This window comes from Suillus fuscotomentosus (genome assembly GCF_016647785.1).
Source record: "Suillus fuscotomentosus strain FC203 chromosome Unknown F5891scaffold_136, whole genome shotgun sequence".
Taxonomy (NCBI): Eukaryota; Fungi; Basidiomycota; class Agaricomycetes; order Boletales; family Suillaceae; genus Suillus; species Suillus fuscotomentosus.
Window position 1 is genome coordinate 30337 of NW_024539648.1, and position 20190 is coordinate 50526.

General features: G+C 48.2%; 10 protein-coding genes across 10 annotated transcripts; 6 read left to right on the top strand and 4 right to left on the bottom strand.

The window, feature by feature from the left end:
- Positions 1–214: 214 nt before the first annotated feature.
- Positions 215–1206, top strand: F5891DRAFT_1070873 (uncharacterized protein; the record flags this gene model as incomplete). The annotated part of the gene is made up of 4 exons (XM_041363283.1): positions 215–541; positions 601–762; positions 819–971; positions 1024–1206. Coding segments are annotated over exons 1-4 (744 nt in total), but the record flags the coding sequence as incomplete, so codon positions are not given.
- A 1689-nt stretch (positions 1207–2895) lies between these two features.
- On the bottom strand, positions 2896–4275 carry F5891DRAFT_1282566 (WD40-repeat-containing domain protein; the record flags this gene model as incomplete). The annotated part of the gene is made up of 5 exons (XM_041370542.1): positions 3680–4275; positions 3230–3309; positions 3081–3180; positions 2996–3022; positions 2896–2943 (listed from the first exon to the last, which is right to left on the bottom strand). The coding sequence occupies exons 1-5, from the start codon at positions 4184–4186 to the stop codon at positions 2896–2898; spliced, it is 762 nt and encodes a 253-aa protein (XP_041217865.1). The 5' UTR covers positions 4187–4275.
- Positions 4276–6270: 1995 nt separating this feature from the next.
- Positions 6271–7106, top strand: F5891DRAFT_1070881 (uncharacterized protein). The gene is made up of 4 exons (XM_041363284.1): positions 6271–6473; positions 6527–6774; positions 6824–6898; positions 6948–7106. The coding sequence occupies exons 1-4, from the start codon at positions 6354–6356 to the stop codon at positions 7027–7029; spliced, it is 525 nt and encodes a 174-aa protein (XP_041217866.1). The 5' UTR covers positions 6271–6353; the 3' UTR covers positions 7030–7106.
- Positions 7107–7117: 11 nt separating this feature from the next.
- On the top strand, positions 7118–10945 carry F5891DRAFT_1070884 (uncharacterized protein). The gene is made up of 10 exons (XM_041363285.1): positions 7118–7549; positions 7607–7701; positions 7767–8238; positions 8288–8342; positions 8391–9133; positions 9183–9311; positions 9367–9632; positions 9680–9875; positions 9932–10480; positions 10532–10945. The coding sequence occupies exons 1-10, from the start codon at positions 7358–7360 to the stop codon at positions 10784–10786; spliced, it is 2952 nt and encodes a 983-aa protein (XP_041217867.1). The 5' UTR covers positions 7118–7357; the 3' UTR covers positions 10787–10945.
- A 468-nt stretch (positions 10946–11413) lies between these two features.
- F5891DRAFT_1070887 (uncharacterized protein) lies at positions 11414–12086 on the top strand. Its single transcript, XM_041363286.1, has 3 exons — positions 11414–11675; positions 11723–11930; positions 11982–12086. The coding sequence occupies exons 1-2, from the start codon at positions 11471–11473 to the stop codon at positions 11758–11760; spliced, it is 243 nt and encodes an 80-aa protein (XP_041217868.1). The 5' UTR covers positions 11414–11470; the 3' UTR covers positions 11761–11930; positions 11982–12086.
- On the top strand, positions 11814–12116 carry F5891DRAFT_964625 (uncharacterized protein; the record flags this gene model as incomplete). The annotated part of the gene is made up of 2 exons (XM_041376111.1): positions 11814–11930; positions 11982–12116. Coding segments are annotated over 2 exons (252 nt in total), but the record flags the coding sequence as incomplete, so codon positions are not given.
- Positions 12117–12459: 343 nt separating this feature from the next.
- On the bottom strand, positions 12460–13172 carry F5891DRAFT_1070890 (DUF1748-domain-containing protein). The gene is made up of 4 exons (XM_041363287.1): positions 12997–13172; positions 12737–12916; positions 12636–12687; positions 12460–12581 (listed from the first exon to the last, which is right to left on the bottom strand). The coding sequence occupies exons 1-2, from the start codon at positions 13083–13085 to the stop codon at positions 12778–12780; spliced, it is 228 nt and encodes a 75-aa protein (XP_041217870.1). The 5' UTR covers positions 13086–13172; the 3' UTR covers positions 12460–12581; positions 12636–12687; positions 12737–12777.
- A 955-nt stretch (positions 13173–14127) lies between these two features.
- Positions 14128–17035, bottom strand: F5891DRAFT_1117761 (heterokaryon incompatibility protein-domain-containing protein). The gene is made up of 4 exons (XM_041363819.1): positions 16720–17035; positions 16593–16648; positions 16319–16539; positions 14128–16269 (listed from the first exon to the last, which is right to left on the bottom strand). The coding sequence occupies exons 2-4, from the start codon at positions 16603–16605 to the stop codon at positions 14149–14151; spliced, it is 2355 nt and encodes a 784-aa protein (XP_041217871.1). The 5' UTR covers positions 16606–16648; positions 16720–17035; the 3' UTR covers positions 14128–14148.
- A 252-nt stretch (positions 17036–17287) lies between these two features.
- F5891DRAFT_1197945 (citrate synthase-like protein) lies at positions 17288–18996 on the bottom strand (the record flags this gene model as incomplete). The annotated part of the gene is made up of 7 exons (XM_041368569.1): positions 17288–17352; positions 17407–17951; positions 17998–18171; positions 18221–18572; positions 18628–18748; positions 18795–18908; positions 18958–18996. The coding sequence occupies 7 exons, from the start codon at positions 18994–18996 to the stop codon at positions 17288–17290; spliced, it is 1410 nt and encodes a 469-aa protein (XP_041217872.1).
- A 155-nt stretch (positions 18997–19151) lies between these two features.
- F5891DRAFT_1131633 (putative methyltransferase) lies at positions 19152–20029 on the top strand (the record flags this gene model as incomplete). The annotated part of the gene is made up of 3 exons (XM_041364693.1): positions 19152–19235; positions 19282–19483; positions 19536–20029. The coding sequence occupies 3 exons, from the start codon at positions 19152–19154 to the stop codon at positions 20027–20029; spliced, it is 780 nt and encodes a 259-aa protein (XP_041217873.1).
- Positions 20030–20190: the final 161 nt, after the last annotated feature.

Below are 20190 nucleotides of genomic sequence, written 5' to 3' on the forward strand. Positions count from 1 at the left end.
GGTAAAATACCCCCAGTGTCGCGCAACGCCAGTGCCATGCGCAAGGCTACTACTACAGGTATGTGTCTAGTCTTTTGATTGTATACTAAGACTAATCTGCCTCTACTACTATCGAGCAGCTCCGACTTCAAGTCCATCCGATGACTCCGAGTCAGATGAGTCAACAGACCGTGAGTCTTGCCGACCTGAAGACCACATTGATGACGAGGACAACGACTACATCGCTGAAGAACTGTTGCCGATAGCTCAAGGGTCCAAGCATCCACTTGACGACTCGGAGACTTTGGATGATGGCATGGTACTGCCGAAGATCAAGAAAAATTCAGATGGTTCACGCCATCGCATGAAAGTCAGCGACTTCGATGATGTGTCCAAAGAGATTTTGGGGACGGCAGCCTGTATTTTCCGGTGTCTGATAGTCTCCCAGGCGCCATTTCCCGAGAACATTGCTGTCAAGATGCAGTTGGCAAAAGCAGCCTGGCATGAGGCATGTCAAATCAAAGGCATCAATGTCAAATTGACACCTTCAGGTGTCAAAATGGTGAGTCGTCTGATCTCCGTGTGTTCTTCAACTGATTTACTATATCATACTTTGCGAAGCTATTGACCCGCACATCACAAGTTCATGGGGAACTCAAAATGAAAATGTGTTCACTGACAGCATCTTTTTTCGGTTTCCAGTTGAGCAATTCCAACGATGTGATACGACAGAATAGGGATCTAGCAGAGTCTTTGAAAGACAGTTCTGTATTTGCTTTCAAGGTACATATTTTGATGATCTACATGGTATTTCAAGTACTAACTCTTTGGACTAATAGGATTGGAAGTCAAAGAAGGGAATCTACAAGACAGAGTTACTGCAACTGGGCATCAACATCATGTGGTTCGCGAATCGACACGACGAAGGCGTCATCCACCATAAATATTTTAATCCTATGCCCGTCGAAGTTATCGCTCTTGTGCTTACAACTGTGAGTCTCTTATTCTATATTCAATTTGATGGCGCTGATGAATCACTGGTAGATCGAATGTTGTATCAACGAATGGTTACAAGGTCTGAAGGAAGATATCAAATTCACATCGGCTACTTATGGAACTGTCTACCATGGACATTTCTGCTCCTTGCAGCGCTTCAACGAGCGGACGGCGCCTTACAAACTCCTCGACAAAATTCGTGTCAATCTGCACGACGTGGCTCGGTGCATTGAACAGTGTTCTTTTTCAAAATGATATTCTTACTTTCATGCTTTGAAGTGTCCATGCAGGTGTTGACACCCTCACTATCTTGTCGTCTGCATCCCGGATCAGTGACGCGGCATTCGAAGATGCCATCCGAGAGTACCAACTTGAGGAACAGGATGATGCGGAGGCTAGCAAGTCGTAAAATAGCTTGCTGGTTCATTATTAGGCATTCAAATTCAATTGTTTTCGCGATTCCACGTGCTACTACTACTACTAATATGTGATATGTGTGACTATATAGCTGCTTGAAGCTGGCAGTAGTAGCGCTACATGAACTATGTAGTGCTATGTAGCTGCCTGTAGTAGAACTTAAGGGAACTATGGTAGTACATAGTAGCGCTACCTGGTTCTACATAGCACTATATAGTACTACGTAGTACTACATAGTTGCCTCACATGCTATATAGAGGGGGGATAGCTATTTGGCTATACAGTCTACCCTGGCTATATAGTACTATATAGTCACCTTGTTTTTTCCTGATGTATGGAGGCTCAAGATAACTTGCTTGCGGCGAAGGCCTCACAAGCAACTCAAGTCAACAAGAATTGTGCACCCGCGATGACGTTCAAGTCTGGAGATCGGGTTCTGTTAGCAACCAAACATCGCCGGCGCGAGTACATTCAAAAGGGAGACAAGAGAGTCGCAAAGTTTATGCCTAGGTATGACAGACCGTACCTCGTACTCGACGCGCACCCAGAGACTTCAACATATACCCTGGATCTTCCGAATTCGCCCAACATATTTCCTACGTTCCACATCAGTCAGTTGCGCCCTTATCGTATGAATGACGCCAACCTCTTCCCGTCCCACGAACACCCACGGCCAGGCCCGGTTGTGACAGAGGATGGCCAACACGAGAACTTCATCAATCGTATTGTAGATGAGAGGAGGGTGGGACGCGGGAAGAAGTATCTGGTCAGATGGGTAGGCTTCGGCAAAGAGGACGATGAGTGGTTATCGAGGCGGGAGGTTGAAGACTGCGAAGCTTTGGATATTTGGGAGAAAGAGAGGTCAAAAAGATGATGGGAAAGGGTGTAAGCCTGCGGCTTACCATTGGACACCGTCACTTGTTTGTGCATCGTCATTTGTTTGTTCGTTGTTTGCACCGAACAGTATATAGACCTGACTGCCCCTTTGTTCGTATCTTATCTCTTACTGTACCGCTCAATCCCATACGCTCATCCACGTATCTGTGTCTGTTGTCTGTTAGTGTCGGCTGTTGACTGCAACAGCCTCACAGTTCCACATGCTAATTTGAGCCCATCTGGGCTGAAGGCGACACAATCCACCGAGCTCGGACACTTGAGTGTTGAGACCCAGTGAAAATCGACAAGAATCGGGTAGATATACGTATATAGATATCTAAAAAATAAAGGCCCATGAAATCTATCGATGTATTTCGATGTATTTAGACAAATGAGACTTTTCGAGACGGAAAAAGAATGACATCGAGAAACAATTTAGACGTTTAGATACGATTCTCGATCTGTTTAGACCTACCGATACACATTTACATACGAAATATCACTCGATTTGATCCAAAAACAAATCTAATGAGAGCAAATGACATTATCTATAGGTATCGCTATCATTAGGTGAGTAGGGTATCGCTGCTCGCTGCGCGCCTCGTCCGCCATCCCGCCATATGCCCTCTAGTCATCGTGGTTGTCGTCCACTTGAACCAGTCCCGAGGAAGCCACCTATAGGACACTTGGTCAGTACATGTGATAGAATGCAGGCAACAGAACTCACCTGAACAGATACTTTGCGCTTGTATAACTAGAACAATTGTAGACAGAATTAAATAGATGTTAACATAAGAAAAAAAATGACGCACCTCTTTGTTGGCAGTAGACAACCCATTCCAGTAAGTCACGAAGACACTCGCTGGTTCCTTTTGATTGCCGTTCGATTGCCACTCGAGGGCGCAAAGATTCCTAGAATGATAGAGTTAATCTTGCTATGAAAATGATATATAGAACTCACCGCGCCGTGATCTTGGGGCTCACGCGCATCGGCTTGGTACTCGGCTGTTGCTTCTTGATGGCATCAGGCTTCGAGTCGAGCTAGAAACACAAGGGAGTGATTGTGTTGAGCGGGGGTCGCGGCGGGGATGAATGACATGGTGGGCGGAGGAGAAGATGCATGTGGTTCAACTGCACCGACTCGGTCACTCGGATATGATAAAGTTAACATATGTGCAAATGCAAGAAGTTATGCACCTACAATATGCATGTACATGTGCAATATTGCATGCATATGCAAAGTTTGTCAAAAGTTCGTTACAAAGTGTGCAAACAAAGTTTGACATGCTTGCTTTTTTACCTTTGCAAAGGTTCTTTGCATTTTGCACAAAATTAGAGTTTTACCGTCTCGAATTTCTTAGATTTCTATCTATCTCATTCTGTACTTAGACGTCTATTGCTACCTATCTACCTCATTCTTGTCGATTTTCACTGGGGTTGAGAGGACAGCGCCAGTCTCCGCATCCCATATAATTACTGTGCTATCCCATGACCCGCTTGCAATTCTTTTTCCATCGGGGGAGAAGCACACCGAGGATACCCGGCTCGTATGCTTCACCCGCGGCGTGTTGAATAACATTTTCTTACTCTGGACATCCCAGATGATGATGGCTCCATCTCCTCCACCGCTCGCAATTCTTCTCTCGTCTGGCGATACAGCCACTGACAACACGAAGTCACTGTGTCCCTCGAATGGTCCTCCTACAAATGCTCTTTTCTCCACGTCCCACATCCGCAGGGTTTTATCCGCTGAAGATGTGGCGATCCGTCGACTGTCTTTGAAGAACGCGACTGCCGTCACTGCCATGGTGTGGACTCGCATCGTTTGTGTCAGCGCCGGTTGGGTTATCTGTGCCGGCATCGAGCGCCTTTTCACAGTAAGATATGCTTGTTTTCCTACATTGAGCAATCCTGACATGTGGCTAGACAGAAAGATGGACGGTCAGTAACGTTTGAAGTTGACGAGTGTGCTCTGTGCTGCCGTCATCAATCTGGTGTGTCGTAGTAGAGCTGGATTTTTGTCCATAACCCAATTTATGTAGGCTCTTTATATATCCTTGGCTCATCTCGCGTTGCTACAGCACGGATCTAATTTCGTTCGCTGCATCCAGTGCTTGTACTGGATCAAGTATATTCTGCTCGTCGACGTTTCAGATACTGATGCCATCAGCTGCACTGCCTGTAGCTTGTCTGTCATGTGGTGACACAGCAACTGGAGCCACGATCCCGAATGTCCTTCCTACTAATGGTCCTTTCTCTACCAAATACGCGCATTGTAGTCTGAACAAGTGACAACACATCGACATCGACTACTGGCACCATCCTCGTGCGCCCTGGCATCGTCGGTGTTTTTGTTGTCTGGTCCGGTGTCTTGAATTCCGTCACAGCAATATATGCTGTTCTTGCTCCATTAAGTATACTCATCAACATATCACACTGGCCTACTAGACAGGGTGATGAATGTTCAGTAGGATTTGAAGTTGACGAGGAGAGTACTCTATAGTTATGTCGTCATTCTTATGTGTCCTGAGTTATATTCTTCTGATAATCCAATTGTTACCCGACTGGTGCAGCTTATCTGGGGTTCTTGATAGCTCTCACTTGGCTCTCACCCTTTCTTGTCACACTGCCACAGGCTGGCGTGGCGCTGCTTCTTGGCATCAACCCAACGCCCGTTATACATAAATTCTGTGCACAGAAAACCCGCTCCACGTCTGGTACTCTCACGGTTAATTCTGCAGATGAGTCTATTCTATTGTATTTCATTATCCTGCGTGTATAGCACACATTACGAGATCTACAGGGCCCAGAACGATCTCTAGGAGCCTTTTGTTATTGATGGGACACCACACCCGGTACACACGACAACTAATGGATTTTACTCTATGTTACTGGTTCACGCTCTGGACCTCATGTGCAAGTTTTTTTTCGTTGGTGATTGTGTTCCCCCAGATTGTTGTCAACTTTCCTCTCCCCCCTCGTGAGGACGAGAGCCGTGTTAGTCTCCCAGCAACGCATTCGATGCAAACGCGCCTTCAAGACACTTCAAATAAACCATCATCTCATCAACGCTCTTTATGGTTTTATGCAATACTGTCACGTCTCAGGTGTAATAATTGACATTGGCAAACACAATCTTTATCTTGGGATGGCTGGACTATGACGGACCTTCCTTCTACATGGTCTGACTGCGGGCGACGAGTGTTGAAGTGGATGTAAACACAGAGTCACCTCTCACCCACCTAGGCTTGGCAAATCTACCGGCTACGATTGACGTACATGTTGCACGGGTGAGTTAGATGACCCGTGCTTTCAGCTTGGCATCGGTTAAACTGACGTTGCATTCACTGTAAAGTGCAAAAGGACTTGAGCTTGAATGGTTTTACTCTTGCCAAGGATGGGGAGTTGCCGTATCATCCGCAGGACTTCCACGACCTCCTAGTACTTGAGCACGGACAGCCGAGCACCAGGCATTGGTACTTGAAAGCCTCTGTGAGAAATGCATTAATGAAACCTTGCAGTGTCCGACACTCATTTACATATTAGCACTTGTACTAGTGTTGAAGTGGATGTATGCAAACACTGGTAGACGCACCCATGAGACATTCATTCGGGATCGACAATTGAACATGCTTGCACGAGTGACTCAGTGGATGAGCCGCTGTACCAGTGTACCTCCATCTTGCCGATGTTGCACTGAGGCTTAGTTGATAATGCGTCGAGGACTCGAGGTGCAGAAAGATTTGGAAAGGTACCGCAAGTCGACCCGCACTCAAACAGAAGACGATACCAAACTCGAGTAAATGAATTTGCTTGAGTAGACAACGACGTGTGACATGCGAAAGCAAGATAGCACTGCACCACGAATTCGAAAGTATCCCAACTGAAAACAGGATCAGGTCACACACGTTCGTGATTATTTAGTACTCAGTGTCCAGCGAACGTTAACGGTTTGAGATGTAGATAAAACTATAACGAATCGGATGGACGAGGTATACGCTTTACACAACGTTCGTGCAGTACTTTGTAGGACAATTAGATTCATGATTATTCAACGAACGCAGATTCTCACGCCTCTAGTTGTCATGAACGGCGAGATGGTCATGACTGATCCGCAACCTGCAGCCCCGCCATCGGACTCGATACGAATAACGAGGCAGGGCAAAATCAGATGCTGGGTCAAGCACGGATTGGACTTTTTCCAGGTTGGTTCTGTGGCTCTTTCGTTGACCGTTCATCTGACAGAACATGGGTTCAGGAAAATCCTGACAAGCCATTGACGCTGCACACTTCCCCGGCCGATGTTGCACAATCTACCATCCCTCGGTTGATTTCAGTCGTGGAGATCCTGAAGCGTGAATATTTGAAAACCTTGGATGTGTCGGCAGGACAGCTGACAGGGCTGCATCAGTACAATGCACTACAATGGGAGCAACGTGGCGAGATCGCTGCAGAAGGGGAAGATCGAGCGAGTACCATAGCAAGAGCTTTGGAAGGTAAAAAACAGTGCGTATTTTGCGTATAGATGATGACGCTCGGGCTGATGAAAAGATAGCCCTAAGCTCACGCTTGCGCCCTATATGAAAGTCACGCTGTGCAGGAAGGCTCTTGCAGGAATGCATGACATGACGTGAGTAACGGTCATGCGCAGATTTTTGTCCGACCTGACAAGCTTACAGATACCAGACACCACAAATACGACGACTGTCCAAGACTACAAAGGCGAGGGTAAAGAAAAAAGCAAAGCAGCATATGCCTTAGTCATTATTATTATTTTCCTATAAATCTGTGTCCAAATATTATTATCAGAAGTAAAGTTCCCAGGGGGTTTCCGATTCGTTGATTCGTCCAAGTTGAGAACTCAAGTTTACTATTATTCGTCCAACTTGGACTCCTCAGGCTGCGTTGTTCTGCTAAACGTCGTGCTCATCGTCAGTAACGGCGACGGAAATCACCAACAACTAATTTCAGCCTAAACTTGGTTCTAAGCGTCCTTCCAATAATCGCCGGACAGGTTGTGCACTGGAACATCGCCTGAACTGCCGAAGGATCTCCGACCTTTTTATAAAGCCCTAACTCAGCTGCGCGCATGCCTCGCCGCACTTCTGCTCGTCTTACATCCTCTGTCACTCCACAAGCACCTTCAGTCTCTTTTCAACTTCCTGCCTCCGATGCAGATCCCAATATCCTTCAACTCAGGCGACACTGGAAATGGGCTGCTTTCAGCCAGTTCTTCTTCACATTTAATACTCTCTTTGCCGTGAATGACGTGACCTTGATCGTGAGTACCGATTCTGCCTGCCTCTGGAACACCATCTTATCTTTCAAACTATCACAGGATATTGAAAATGACCTCGCATACTCTACCAACCGCGTTCTGTCTCGCATCATGACAAGATTGCTCGTCACGTTAACGCAGGACAGAAAAATATCGTAAGCTTCCCTCCATCGTGTGCTGTGGTCTAAATCCTTTTATCTGACAAATGTCGATTCATCAGCGCTGATAACTGGCAAACTGCTTTACGAAAGCAATATATGAGACGGGACCCAGATGTAAATCCCATAGGACCAATTCAGCAAATATACACCAATGTCGCGGAGTCCTCGCGCGCATCCACAGTTCCCCCATACCCATCTGAAACTGGAGAACAGTTGGCCCAAAAGCAGGCAATCAAAAGCATGGTGCACGAAGACGGAGCGTCTGCTGACGGCGACGCTGTCCCAGACGATTCAGCAGATGCGGTCGAGGTCAAGTCAGAGGAAACTAAGATCGATGAATCGAAGGATGAAGACGCTGGGTCTTCCTCAGAGGCCTTACAGGACTCCGAGCAGCTACAGCAGCAGATTGATTGGCTCGACCTTCCTACAGTGAAGAAACTGGAGTCCTTACACACTCTTATGGAATGGCAATTCCATAACCCTAATCGTCTACGTACTCAGATGAAAGACGACGACGAGAATGCCGAATGGGTAATACCATGCCTACTCCATTCTCTAACTTACTAACTAGTCTTTATAGCATATAGAGCCAATAGGATATGACGCCAAGAGTAATGCCTACTGGCTCATAGGTGGTGTGTGCCATTTTTTCATCTCGTTGCCTAGCCTTAACCTAGGTTTAGCCGACCGTTTGTGGATTCAACGTGAACCTCCACGTCAGACACTCAAACGCAAGCGGCACACAAACCTCAACGCATCGAAATCCAGTGGCAAAAAGTCTTTCAACAAACGCCAGCGAGTCGACCCAGAACCAGAGCCCACACCTCCACCCACGACACCTGCCAGAGCGTCCCGTCGGCGCAATCAAGCACAGGCCCAAAACTCGAGCCCGTCCGGTTCGCGCGGTGCTCGCGCCGCTAAATCACGTGCGAATCAGAAGCTTGATGCTCAGGCGAAGGATCTCGCTGAATTCCAGCGCCAGATGGCTCGGAGCAAGTCTACTAGTGCCAGACCTTTGACTCCACGCCGGCCTTCCGGGATTCGCGTGAGTGCGCGGCTGCGCGGAAACTTGGCAGACGACGAGTGGCAAGAGGTGCCAGACGAATGGCTTTCTCCTAGCGTACATGATGGAACGGAGGAAGAGGAGAAGATGCCACCCAAAGCTAAGGCGAGGCTGAAAACGGGGCTTGAGAGCGATGATGACTCGGTCAGCGATCTCACGGAGCTTAGCGAAGACGACGATACAAATGAAGGGGACGCCCAAGAAGAAGCCGATGCAGACGAGGATGAAGAACCAGACGTTAAAGATGAAGAATCTGAAGCGGAATCCGTACCGGTTCCCGATAAACCAAACGGCAAGATTGATATTGATGAAGAAGACAACGAGCTTCCATCTCTTCCCGAAGGTTTTATTGAATGGGAGACGGTGAGTTATTTATGAGCGATTAGTTAAATCCCCCCTTCATCGTGAACAGATCTGCATCACTCTCGAAGAGTGGGAGCACTTCCCCGAGCAATTTGAGAAAGCTACCCACTATGCTGAGAAGTCGCTGTATAAGGTATTGACGCAAACCATAGTCCCGGTAATAACTGCCGAGCTGAGGGTATGTATCCCGCTCCATTTAACCTTGGGAAGCATCGATGCTAATGTAATTTTAGGAGGTGGAGAAGAAGAAGCGCAAAGAAGAAGCGGTCGTACATCGCAAGCGCTCATCTCGTATTGCTATCAAGGAAAGTGAGAAGGAGCAAGAATTACTTGCTGCTAAGAAGCGCGCAGAGGAAGATGAGAAGATGAGTCGAGCTCGGAGGGCTGAAACGCGTCGACAGAAAGAGGAAGCGGACAGGATTAAGAGGGAGAATGCTAGAGAGCAACGCAGGAAGGAGCGAGAAGCCAAGCAAGCTGGAGAGCTTGAAGCTGACACCAGGTATGAGTACTTTGTGCATACCCTGCGTATTCTAAACGCCTCGCTAGCGCCAACGTGCCTATCAATGTCGTGAGCCAAGAACCTTCCTCGTCTGCCATACCGCATGGTCAGATGGGCAAGTTTCCAACATTGTCTGTTCCTGTTCCCGTGAATGGATCAGGCGCTGCTAGCAGTGGATCGCGGACACCAGCCGAAGACTGGGAGCTGGATTGCGAGGTCTGCGGTAGACAAGGGATCAACCGGGTTTGTCTCTTTTTCATCTCGTATTCTTGGCGCCTCACATTTTATGATAATTGTAGGATGACGGTGTTCCCATCATGTGCTGTGGTCGATGTTTGAAGTGGCAGCATATTGGGTGCCATGACCAACGAGACGTCACTGCAGGTCGCCCGAAGCGTAACTGGGATGCCGAGGACTTCATCTGCAGAAGATGTCACTTGTCGGGTTCTAGGGCTTCTTCGTTTAGCAATAGCCAATTGCCAACGCCAACCGATCTGAAAGCGGTGTACGGTTCAGTCGGAACGCAGCCCTACTATGGCAACCAGCAGAGTTACTCCCATGACCGCTATCCCAACGGAAGCTACTACACTGCTGGCGCGACAAGTGGGAGATACAGCTACGAACACCAATCTGACATAAGGTCATCTGGCATGCCTTCTCAGTCTTATACTCAAGCTCCCCGTACTCCTGGCGTCACTTTTGCTCACTATCAGCCCCAGCAAGGAGGATTTTCGACATCACGTCCATCTTACTCCATTCAAGAGCCTGTTCCCATAACCCAGCAGACTCGTTATCCGCAGCCTACATCTCCAGTCACTGGAGTGAGTCAATACCCCGGGTCCTTCCAGGTGACTTGAATATATTCAGTTCCAAAAACCATATTTCTAACTCATTTTAAGACCCATCCATCCCCCCACATCCAGGTGCAGCCCCAACACCGGTGGCAACCCTCCAGCTATTCTCGGAACGATGCGTCTTACAGCATGAATGCGGTTGTCCCGCCTTCTTCATACACCTCACAACAGCAACCCTACTATCCTGGATCCTCTTCAAGCCCCTCAGTTCCCTTCTCTCAGATGCATGGTACGAACCATCAATCCGTGCCCCAATATTCCGGATACCAACACGCCGCTCCTTACCAACAAAGTAGATGAGTTCACATACGTACGCTAGTTTTTCGCAGGGAACACTTTGATTTATCAAGATATTCGTAAGTGAGGTCCATAGTTAGTGGAGGAGGAGCATGTAGAGTACTGAAACGTGTTGTAATGAATGTGCTTGGTTGGGCTGGAATGTATCATGATAAATCTCAATGTCCATGAGTGCGTTGACTCCGCAAGGTCAGGTTATCATGTTAAGACTTCCCCTTGCAAAGTCATCCCAAACTAGGCTGTTAAATGTCTGAGCGCCTACCGTCGTTCATTTTCTCAGTCTGAAGTCGACATCAAATCACGCTATAAGCAATGAAGAAGGAAATAACACCACGGGCAACGGAGCAAGGTAAAGTCATACATACTGAATCTATTACAAGTACTAACCTGTACCAGCCAGTAATCTAACCACCAACTTGTAATTATATAACAGTGGGTTTCGGCGAGGTTGTATACTATGTGACCCAGCGTACAGACTGGCCTGAACCACTGGTGCACGCTATCATTGCTTCCTTGTTGTCGCCGCTCTACTGTCCCGACTCAGACCGTAGGCCAACTTATAGTAACGAGTGTCTTGTCAGTGCGTCCGAGTCCTTAGAGCCACGCGCTCTCCGTGAAGCACCTGCACCGGGATCATACACTGCAAGGATTTTGGGATCTCGATTCACTCAACAGCCGCAGGGTTAAATGTACTTGCCGAGCTTCCTCGCTACGGTGGCAAGAGACCTACTAGTACTGTTCCTCTTTGGTCTCAGCTTCTCAGGCTATGTCGCACTTATCCGACCAGGTAAACGTTGTCAGCCATCGAGGTCACCAAGGCTCTCTGTCTTGAACAAGACGACTGTGTGCCTATCACCGAGGCTGTTGGCCGAGTACAAGGAAAGGGATAACTCTAGACTCGTAATCAGTCTGACTATACATCAATTTGTAAATTCTCACCTCAAATTGATGTATACTCAGACTGGTCACGAGTCTAGGATAACTCCACTATCTCAACATCAGGCCGCCTTCCATGAACTAGACTAACACTTACCTGCTTTCGGCGGTCACCTTCCTTTCCGAGCTCGGGATCACAGACCAGCCTGTCTTCGGACTTATCGCTGATGACGCACTTGGCGCAATTACTATGGTGTGGAAGACAAATAATGTACGTGCTGCCTCTGCTCACTACTTCCGAAAAAGCTCACGAGTGACGTAGCAAATCTATGTCATGGAACGTGATGTCCAACACTATGATATCAGAGACCCTCTTCAGGCACTACAGTTCATGTCTATTCTGCCGCGCCTCGCGCGCCATGACCTGGGCCTCTGTCATTTGTCAGAGAAGCAGTAGATCTCAACCAAGTTCGCTCTAAGCTGTGGTCCAAGTTGCCCAGCGGCAGGAGGACAACAGATTGGCGGCAACTGAGCCCCATTAATAATTCAACCACAACGTCGCATGCTTATTCCTCCGACAACGAATTTGCCGTACAAAGAATGAACGATACCTCATGCTTTCTAAGTGGCCTAAACAAACTATCTCATACATACACACGGGAGTCGCTGTAAGTGTGTACGCGATTTATAAGAGCTCGATGATTCCAAAAGTGCACTCTCACCGTGACTATAAGATACTTACGAACTGATCAGCACGGATTTCAGAGACAACTTTGATTCAATCCAGTTGAGAATCCTTTTGCGAGTGTAGCATGCAGCCTCCGTCAACTCAAGACCAGAAACGTCCGACACGAAATCCACTCCATGTTCCCGGACATTTGGAAGGGATTACGACAAGCCAATATCTTAAAATTCACGGGCACTACCTCAAAGTACTTCAGTACATGCACTTGGAAGCTCTTTGAATAGTATTGACATCATCTCTTACTCTGAATAACGAGACGCTGGCGTCCGTTGAGTATTTGATTCTGCTGAGACATGAGAGGTTCATCTCTAGTAGGTGTATGACTGCCAGACCTTCATGACCACCTCTTCGCTCGTACACAAGACATCGTCTACTATCTCCTCGAGTCCTTCTTGAAATAATCACTATTAACAGACGTAGCTGTGGCCATGTCGAATATAGTTTCGCCAACGCCGAGGAAACGATCAGCAACTGAGCGCATGGTTGGGTCTGATATCAGACTGGTGTCAACGCTGAAGAGCACATGAGCCGGGCGAAACCGATGTCGTTCACATTAATGTTGAATGCGGGACATGAGGCTTGAGACACTCACGCGAATCCACTCGACCGCCGGATGCCGGCGACGACAGTTGAAACTAGCACTGCGTCTACAGCATAATGCACGATTCTGCCTAGTGCCATGAAGTGATAATAATTGTGTCAAGTAAGAGGTGTGCTAGCTTGGATGATGGTGGTTAGCGATCAAGAATTGTGTGCGCACTGCGAGTGCGCAAAAGGAAACTCTTCGGTACAGCGTTCACATGTCCCGCCCTAATCTCCCCTAGTCGGACAAAAATAGAACTCGAAGACAGTCTCCTTCCATATTAGTGGCCGCCCAGACGACAATGTCGATGGGGCCAACAAGTTCATGATCCTTTCATTTGGAAGTCCTACACTCATCAAATTCACTTGTTTGGCCGCCCGAGCTTGGTGCAGCACAACTACAAGCATCAGATAGGCCCCACAACTCCAAGTTCAAGCGGATGCTCGGGCAGCCCTACAGGGAAGCAGTTGTAATGTGTGCGCTCATTGAATATTTCGTTCATTAGGCTACACCTGGAACGTCCGCATCTTGGAAATACTGCACATTCTTGGCACATTCTGTAGCAGGAAGGCGCGCAGTGACAAAGACTGGAACACTAACATAGTCCTCGACAGCATCAGTAATTTCAACAGGTGTTGATATAAGAGAAGTAACACAACTTGGTGAGCACTGAGTATCAATTCATATCCTTCTAGGGAGCTTTAACAAAATGACGGTTCTGCGCCCAAATGCCATAGGGACTACTTACTGTTTCATCGTCGACCTCGATGTGACAGACATTCATCAAATGGTTGCACTCTATCGGGAAAAAGCACATTTTTCATGGAGCTAAACTGCGCTTGACTGGCATGCCGGCCTATTGTCAGCACTATGTGCCATCGATCAGCTATCAGTTGTTGAAACTCTGCTAACATCGATGTCGATGAGCGTTTATCCAAAGTCAATTGGCTGACCATAGTGACTACTGGCTTCGGTAGACTGTAATTCCGCACGGCTCAAACTACCATGATCTGTATCAACGATATGTTGCAGTCGGATTTCTTCAATAGCATATTGAAGAAATGAACAAACAGATCTATACGTGTGGAATGACCTTGCGTACCAAATTCCCCAACAATCTCAAGGATGTGAATTTGGTACATAAACAACCGAGGTACGCCATTACCGGAGAAACACTACCTGCTTCTCCGGCCTTGATACAACCCAGGCGGCTTCATGAATGACGCCCAAGCCGACACGTTCCATCAAGCCCTCATCTTGACTTACCGCCATCACATGCAACAAGCATCCATCATAACCCATAAGGTTCCCTTCGTCATATACGCTGCGCGAACTGGTGCGGGAAAGGACGATGAAGTCGAGAGAAGATGGCAGAACAGGTTCTAATGGCAGGACGGCAGTGCCAACCCAAATGGGAGGAAAAGATGAAATGGAGAGAATATCGAAGAGACCGTGAGCATATGCACTTGGTTCTTCACCACCTCGCCGTGAAATGCGAAAGTGGCTGCAAGTCGTGCGGAAAACGAGAGTGCCTGATTCTAGCGGTCGATGAATGTCTAGCGTCAGTTCCGTTGGGTCTAAGATCCCTCGCGGAGCAGAATATGCATGTTCTTCTTCATTTGCTCTCAAAACGACCCAGGATACCTGGTGAACAGCAAGCTGCACCGTATCGCCACTGTCGTCCACGATGTACCAAGGATCAACAAGTGTCTCATCCACTGATGGTGCACTGCTCAAATTGCCCATCCGAGTCCTCAAATATACATCCACTCCCCTGTAGATAACACCGCCACGCCACGCAGCCCATGTCCAAGAGGGCCAAGGTGAGCTGCCTCCGTCAGGGAGCAAACGACGGGCGCGAGGTGTTTGTGGATCGTGCTGCCAGAGAAGTGCGAGATGCATGTCTGGCAACATCATTCCATATTGAAAGGTTCTGTCTGGGTTACCGAGCTCAAATGCCATCGCTAAAGCGTTCGTCACTCCAGTAAAAGCATCAACGACATCCGATTCCACGGTGAGATTGCGTCGTGTATACCTATCAACAGCTCCCATGTAACTCGAAACTGACTGAAGGTATGGGAAAGGTTCTCCAAATGACGACTGGAGGAAGCTGTGGGAGAGTGGGAGACACTTGCTTTCGGCGACGATGTCTTCGCAGAAAATGTCACATTTGCACTCAAAGTAGACCTGTGGCCCAGTGAAGTATATCCTTCGGCAGGAGAGCGCACTCTCTTGATATGTCCAACAACGCGTATTCCACGTGGATTGAGCGAGAGCCTCCCCAAGTCTTGGAGGAGCCACGTAGAGATGAAGCCCTTGAACGACCTCGATGTGCTGTTGCAGTGTTCTAGTTCGTGGGCGGCATCCTGGGAGAGGGTCTCGAGCCGTCATGGCGCCAGCAGCGACTATCGTGAGGTGAGACAGGCCGTAGACCAAATCCATAGCACGTAGCTGAATGGACTTGTCAAGCAAATCGTCTTGAATGATACATAGAGCATCGATCCATAAGTAACGTTCACCGAGTTGTCGAACGAACACAATCGAATCAGTGATGGTCTCGGGTAGATTCAACGCGTTCAATCCGCCAGGCGTGGAGCGTTCCTCTATGTTACCTTTCGTCGTCCAATATTCTGCGCCGATGCCTCCCCAAACATAACTGAGGGTGAGATAACGCCAGCCAGAAGGCACAGGAACCACGGCCATCGAAACTACGTCCACCACCCTCACAAACCCCGGCAGCTTCCTGTACATTTTCCAAACGTTTCCACATTTATCTCCATGGTTCTGCTGGCACAGGCTAATCCACTTCCGCACCAGACCAATATCCACGGTGTTCTTCACCCTACGGCCATGAAGGTCGGCTGGTCTCCCGAATTTGAAAGCATCTTCTTGCAAGAGGTGAATGATTAACGGACTTCCTTCTCCTAAAGCTAGATGTTTCTTCCAAAGGCCCCCTACGTCCTTCGTCTTGATGACATGCAAGCGGTAGCAACGGAATTCAGGCTGATAAAAGGGCTTCCGAATACACCCACAATTCTTCGAGTACACCCCGAGCCCAAGCCCCGAGAGATCGACGTGAGGAACCTCATCCAACTTCCATGTTCGACGGACATGAAAGGATATGAGGCGGCAGAAATTGCATTGGTAGGATTTCTCCAAGATGGACGAGAGCGAACCAAGCGGGATCTCCTCCTTTGGTGGGATACCATCGAGGAAGATCTTGTGAAAATCTAGATTTGCACAGACGGGACATAGGAGCGTGGACGTGACGGTGTGATCCCTCTGTTCGTGCTCTTCAATCGCGTTGTGCCGAGTAAGTGGGCATGCTCACCTGACTATGAGCCTGTGGCTGATCTGGATTTAGGAGGGGGGCGGATTCAGAGGATGCGATGTTTGTTTTGAGTTTGCATGTGCGGATGACCGATAGCCAAAAAGCACAAACTACAAGAGCGGCTCCTCCGATAATTCCAACAAAGACCAAACCATGATTTGAGACCTGACGGAGGGTCTTGGGAGCATCAGTGAGTTGTGCTTTAAGCCCTTCATGGATGACTTGAATACGTGATAAAAAATGGCGGAAAACATCGTAGAGACATGATACCCACCTGGAGAAATCATAATGATGAGTTGCGAGGTTCACCTGGAGGAATTTAGTTTGACCCTAGGTAGGCAAGAGATGCGCGACGGAAACTGGTATGACAAGCTGTGTTTCATTGGCAGTGGGAAACGTACCTTTATGTACATCGCTGCCGTAGATAAACCTGTCCAAAGATAAAGTGATACAGCTAGCGCACCTCTGCCTTGAATCATAGAATCACAAATGGAGCAGCGCTGAGCGGGTGATGGTGTTCTTATAACACACAGGTCGTTCAAAGATAGCAGAAAGGTCTTTCTCCATACGTAGCGCTCGATGAAGGCGGTCAGATGAGGGTCGCATACCACAAGCATTGATTGGCTTTTTTACTGCGTTTTCGGTGCTGTGATGTTGGGATGAGACATTAGCCTGAAAAGCCGAAATATACTGCCCTGCGGCCCCTGCCTAAGGCTCAGTGATGCAAATATTGGACTGAGATCGAAATTAGATCCAGATTGGAAAAATGGTAGCTGTAGACGACCTCCGCCTAGATCTTACACACCGTCCATGTCTCCTGCGAACTGCCCGGTCATACTTGGGCTTGAGGAACAGGTAAAGTCAAGTCTATGCATTCCCTAGAAAAATAGCTCATGGATTTAAGATAGTCTATGAATCATGTAGCCATAATGATATGCGAAAACAACAGCCGAAACAAGCAAGAATCCATCACTGCCTGTCCTTGAACATTTTCTGGATAGCTTCACTCGAGTACGATTTCGGACGTTCCAAAGCTATAACATACTTTCAGTATCCCATCAGTCCAGATTAGATAAATCGACACTCACGAGCACCAAGGGCACGATCCCAGATCAACTGAGCAGCCACCCCAAACGCACGGGAAACACCAAACAGCACGGTATAGAACTGCATTTGATGGAGCCCATAATGGGTCAGCAGTACACCGGAATGGGCGTCCACATTCGGCCACGGGTTCTTTGCCTTACCCGCCTCCAACAAAATACTAGGGACGATGTCATAAATCTGACCAACGAGTTTGAAGAGAGGGTCATTGGGAAGGTTCTTGAGGGCGAACTCGCGCTGGGCGGTGTAGCGGGGATCAGTCTTGCGGAGGACGGCGTGACCGTAGCCGGGGACGACTTGGCCACCCTTGAGGGTGGACCAGACATAAGATTTGACGGCATCGTCCGTGGCATTTTCACCGATTTGAGATTGCATTTTGCGGAGCCAGAGGAGGACTTCTTGGTTGGCAAGGCCGTGGAGGGGGCCTGCGAGACCGTTGAGGGAGGCGCCGAATGCGAGGAAGGGGTCGGAGAGGGCGGAGCCGACGAGTTTACCGGTGTGAGCGGAAACGTTGCCGCCTTCGTGGTCGCTTGGGTGGTGTTAGTTTGTGTTGATTAGTATAAATGAAGACGTACGTGTGGATGGTGATGTAGAGACGAAGGAGCTCGACGAAAGCCTCGTTGTCACCGAAGCCGAGAAGGGTTGCGAGGTTAGCGGAGTAGTCTTTGCTGTTGTCGATGGCAGGGAGTTTTCCATCACCAAATACGTTGCGGTATATGCGACCTGCAATGTTGGGGAGTTTGGCAATGCTAAGGGGGAAATGAGGATTGGTTGACTGAATGGAGGATGAATACTGACAGATCCATGGAGTCCTCAAATGTGTAATTCCAGTATTCCTTCTTAGAGACGCCATCTTGGTATGCCTTGGCAAAGGCAGAGTCATGGTTGAGCGCGGTGACTGCCATGGAGAACTGGCTCATGGGATGAAGGGTGGGAGGGCAGCGGTCGATAATCTCCTTTACGAAATCAGGTATCTCAGCGCGAGCAGCCCAGTCACGGCTAAGCTCTGCAACCTGTTCCTTGGATGGAATTTCACCAGTGAGGAGAAGCCAGAAGAGACCTTCTGGAAGGGGTTCCGAGCCACCTGGTGCTGCAGGTAGAAGACTCTTGCACTCGTCGATGGACTTTCCACGGAAACGGATACCATCCTCTAGACAGGCGTGAGATGGGAAATATGAGAAAGACAAGATGACAAGATGACAGACCTGGGTCGAGTACGGAGCCATCCCAGATGAGAGCTGGGAGACCACGCATACCACCATAGAGTTGGTCGACTGTTACGGGACCGAAAGCCTTTTTACCATGCTCTGCTCGTATTGCTTTTACCTGGGAAGGAATTAGCGTCACGAGGGTGAAATAATAGAACACAAACCTTTTCTATTTCTGTAGGGATGAGCTCGGCAAGACGTTCTTTTAGAGTAAGGTGTCTTGAAGCTGTTGTTGAAGAGAATCGAATTGAGGTACGTGCAAGCAGTGGAGAGCGTGACTAGGAAGAAGGATTAGTGTTAGCTTTTACAGGGTTAAAGTTGACCTACGACATTGAAGACATTACGGAGAGCAGTAGCAGCAACCATGATGGAGAGTGAAGAGAAGAAATTGAAAGCCGGGGTGAAATTGAAATTGAAATTTAAGAGGGAGAATATCGGAAAACATCGGACCACGGGAAAAATGTCAACAGTGGGTCGACGCGGGAGCAACGCGGGCGAGAACCGAACCGTGACCGAGGAAAATGCCAAAGCGAAAGAGAACGGCGCCGACGGCGGCAGCGGCGGTGGCGGCAACGATGAGCAACGCAACTTCAGTGCTCCCACAGGTCAGTCCAGTTAGATCTAATACATAAAAGACTAAATTTTGAACAGAAAAAACATTACAGACAACGAGCGCATGCGAATCCATTCTCTGACCATTCACTCGTGTATCCATCATCACCTGATTCAATCGATTGGTCAACTCATTATCCAGCCTTTGTAAACCAGAGACCATCCTTTGCAGATATTGGATGTGGATTTGGTGGTCTGTTAATCACACTAGCACCTCAATTCCCTGACGCTCTCATCATCGGTCAGTCAGTCAGTCAGTCAGTCTTATGTAAACCCCTTTCTTATATCCGCAGGTCTTGAAATTCGTGTTCAAGTAACACAGTATGTTCAAGATCGTATCACCGCCCTCCGCGCAACCTCAGACAATTATCAAAATGTGTCAGTCATCCGCGCTAACGCCATGAAATTCCTCCCAAACTTCTTTCAAAAAGCTTCCCTCACTGCTCTCTTCTTCCTCTTCCCCGATCCCCACTTCAAAATACGCAAACACAAGGCACGCATCATATCACCCACCCTTCTTGCAGAATACGCGTACGTCCTCGCACCAGGTGGAATCGTCTACACCATCACCGATGTCGAGGATCTTGCACAGTGGATGCGCGCTCATCTAGATGCTCATCCACTCTTTCAATTTGTTGAGGAACAAGAACTAAGGAATGAAGGAAAAGGTCCCATCTTGGATGCAGTGTATAGTTCAACGGAAGAAGGGAAAAAGGTCGAACGCAATGCTGGCCAGAAGTGGCTTGCATGCTTCAGACGCATCGAGGTCAAAAGAATAAATACGTAGTATGTCAGATAAGGTAACAAATGTACAATCTTTTCGCAAGACTTTTGGAAACAGGCTCCTTGAGCTTGACTGTTGTGATTCTCAGTTTTGTCTTGTCATTAATTGTCTTTCTGTCTTTCTTGCAGAACACGGGATGATCCAGGAACCAGCAGTTATGAGCG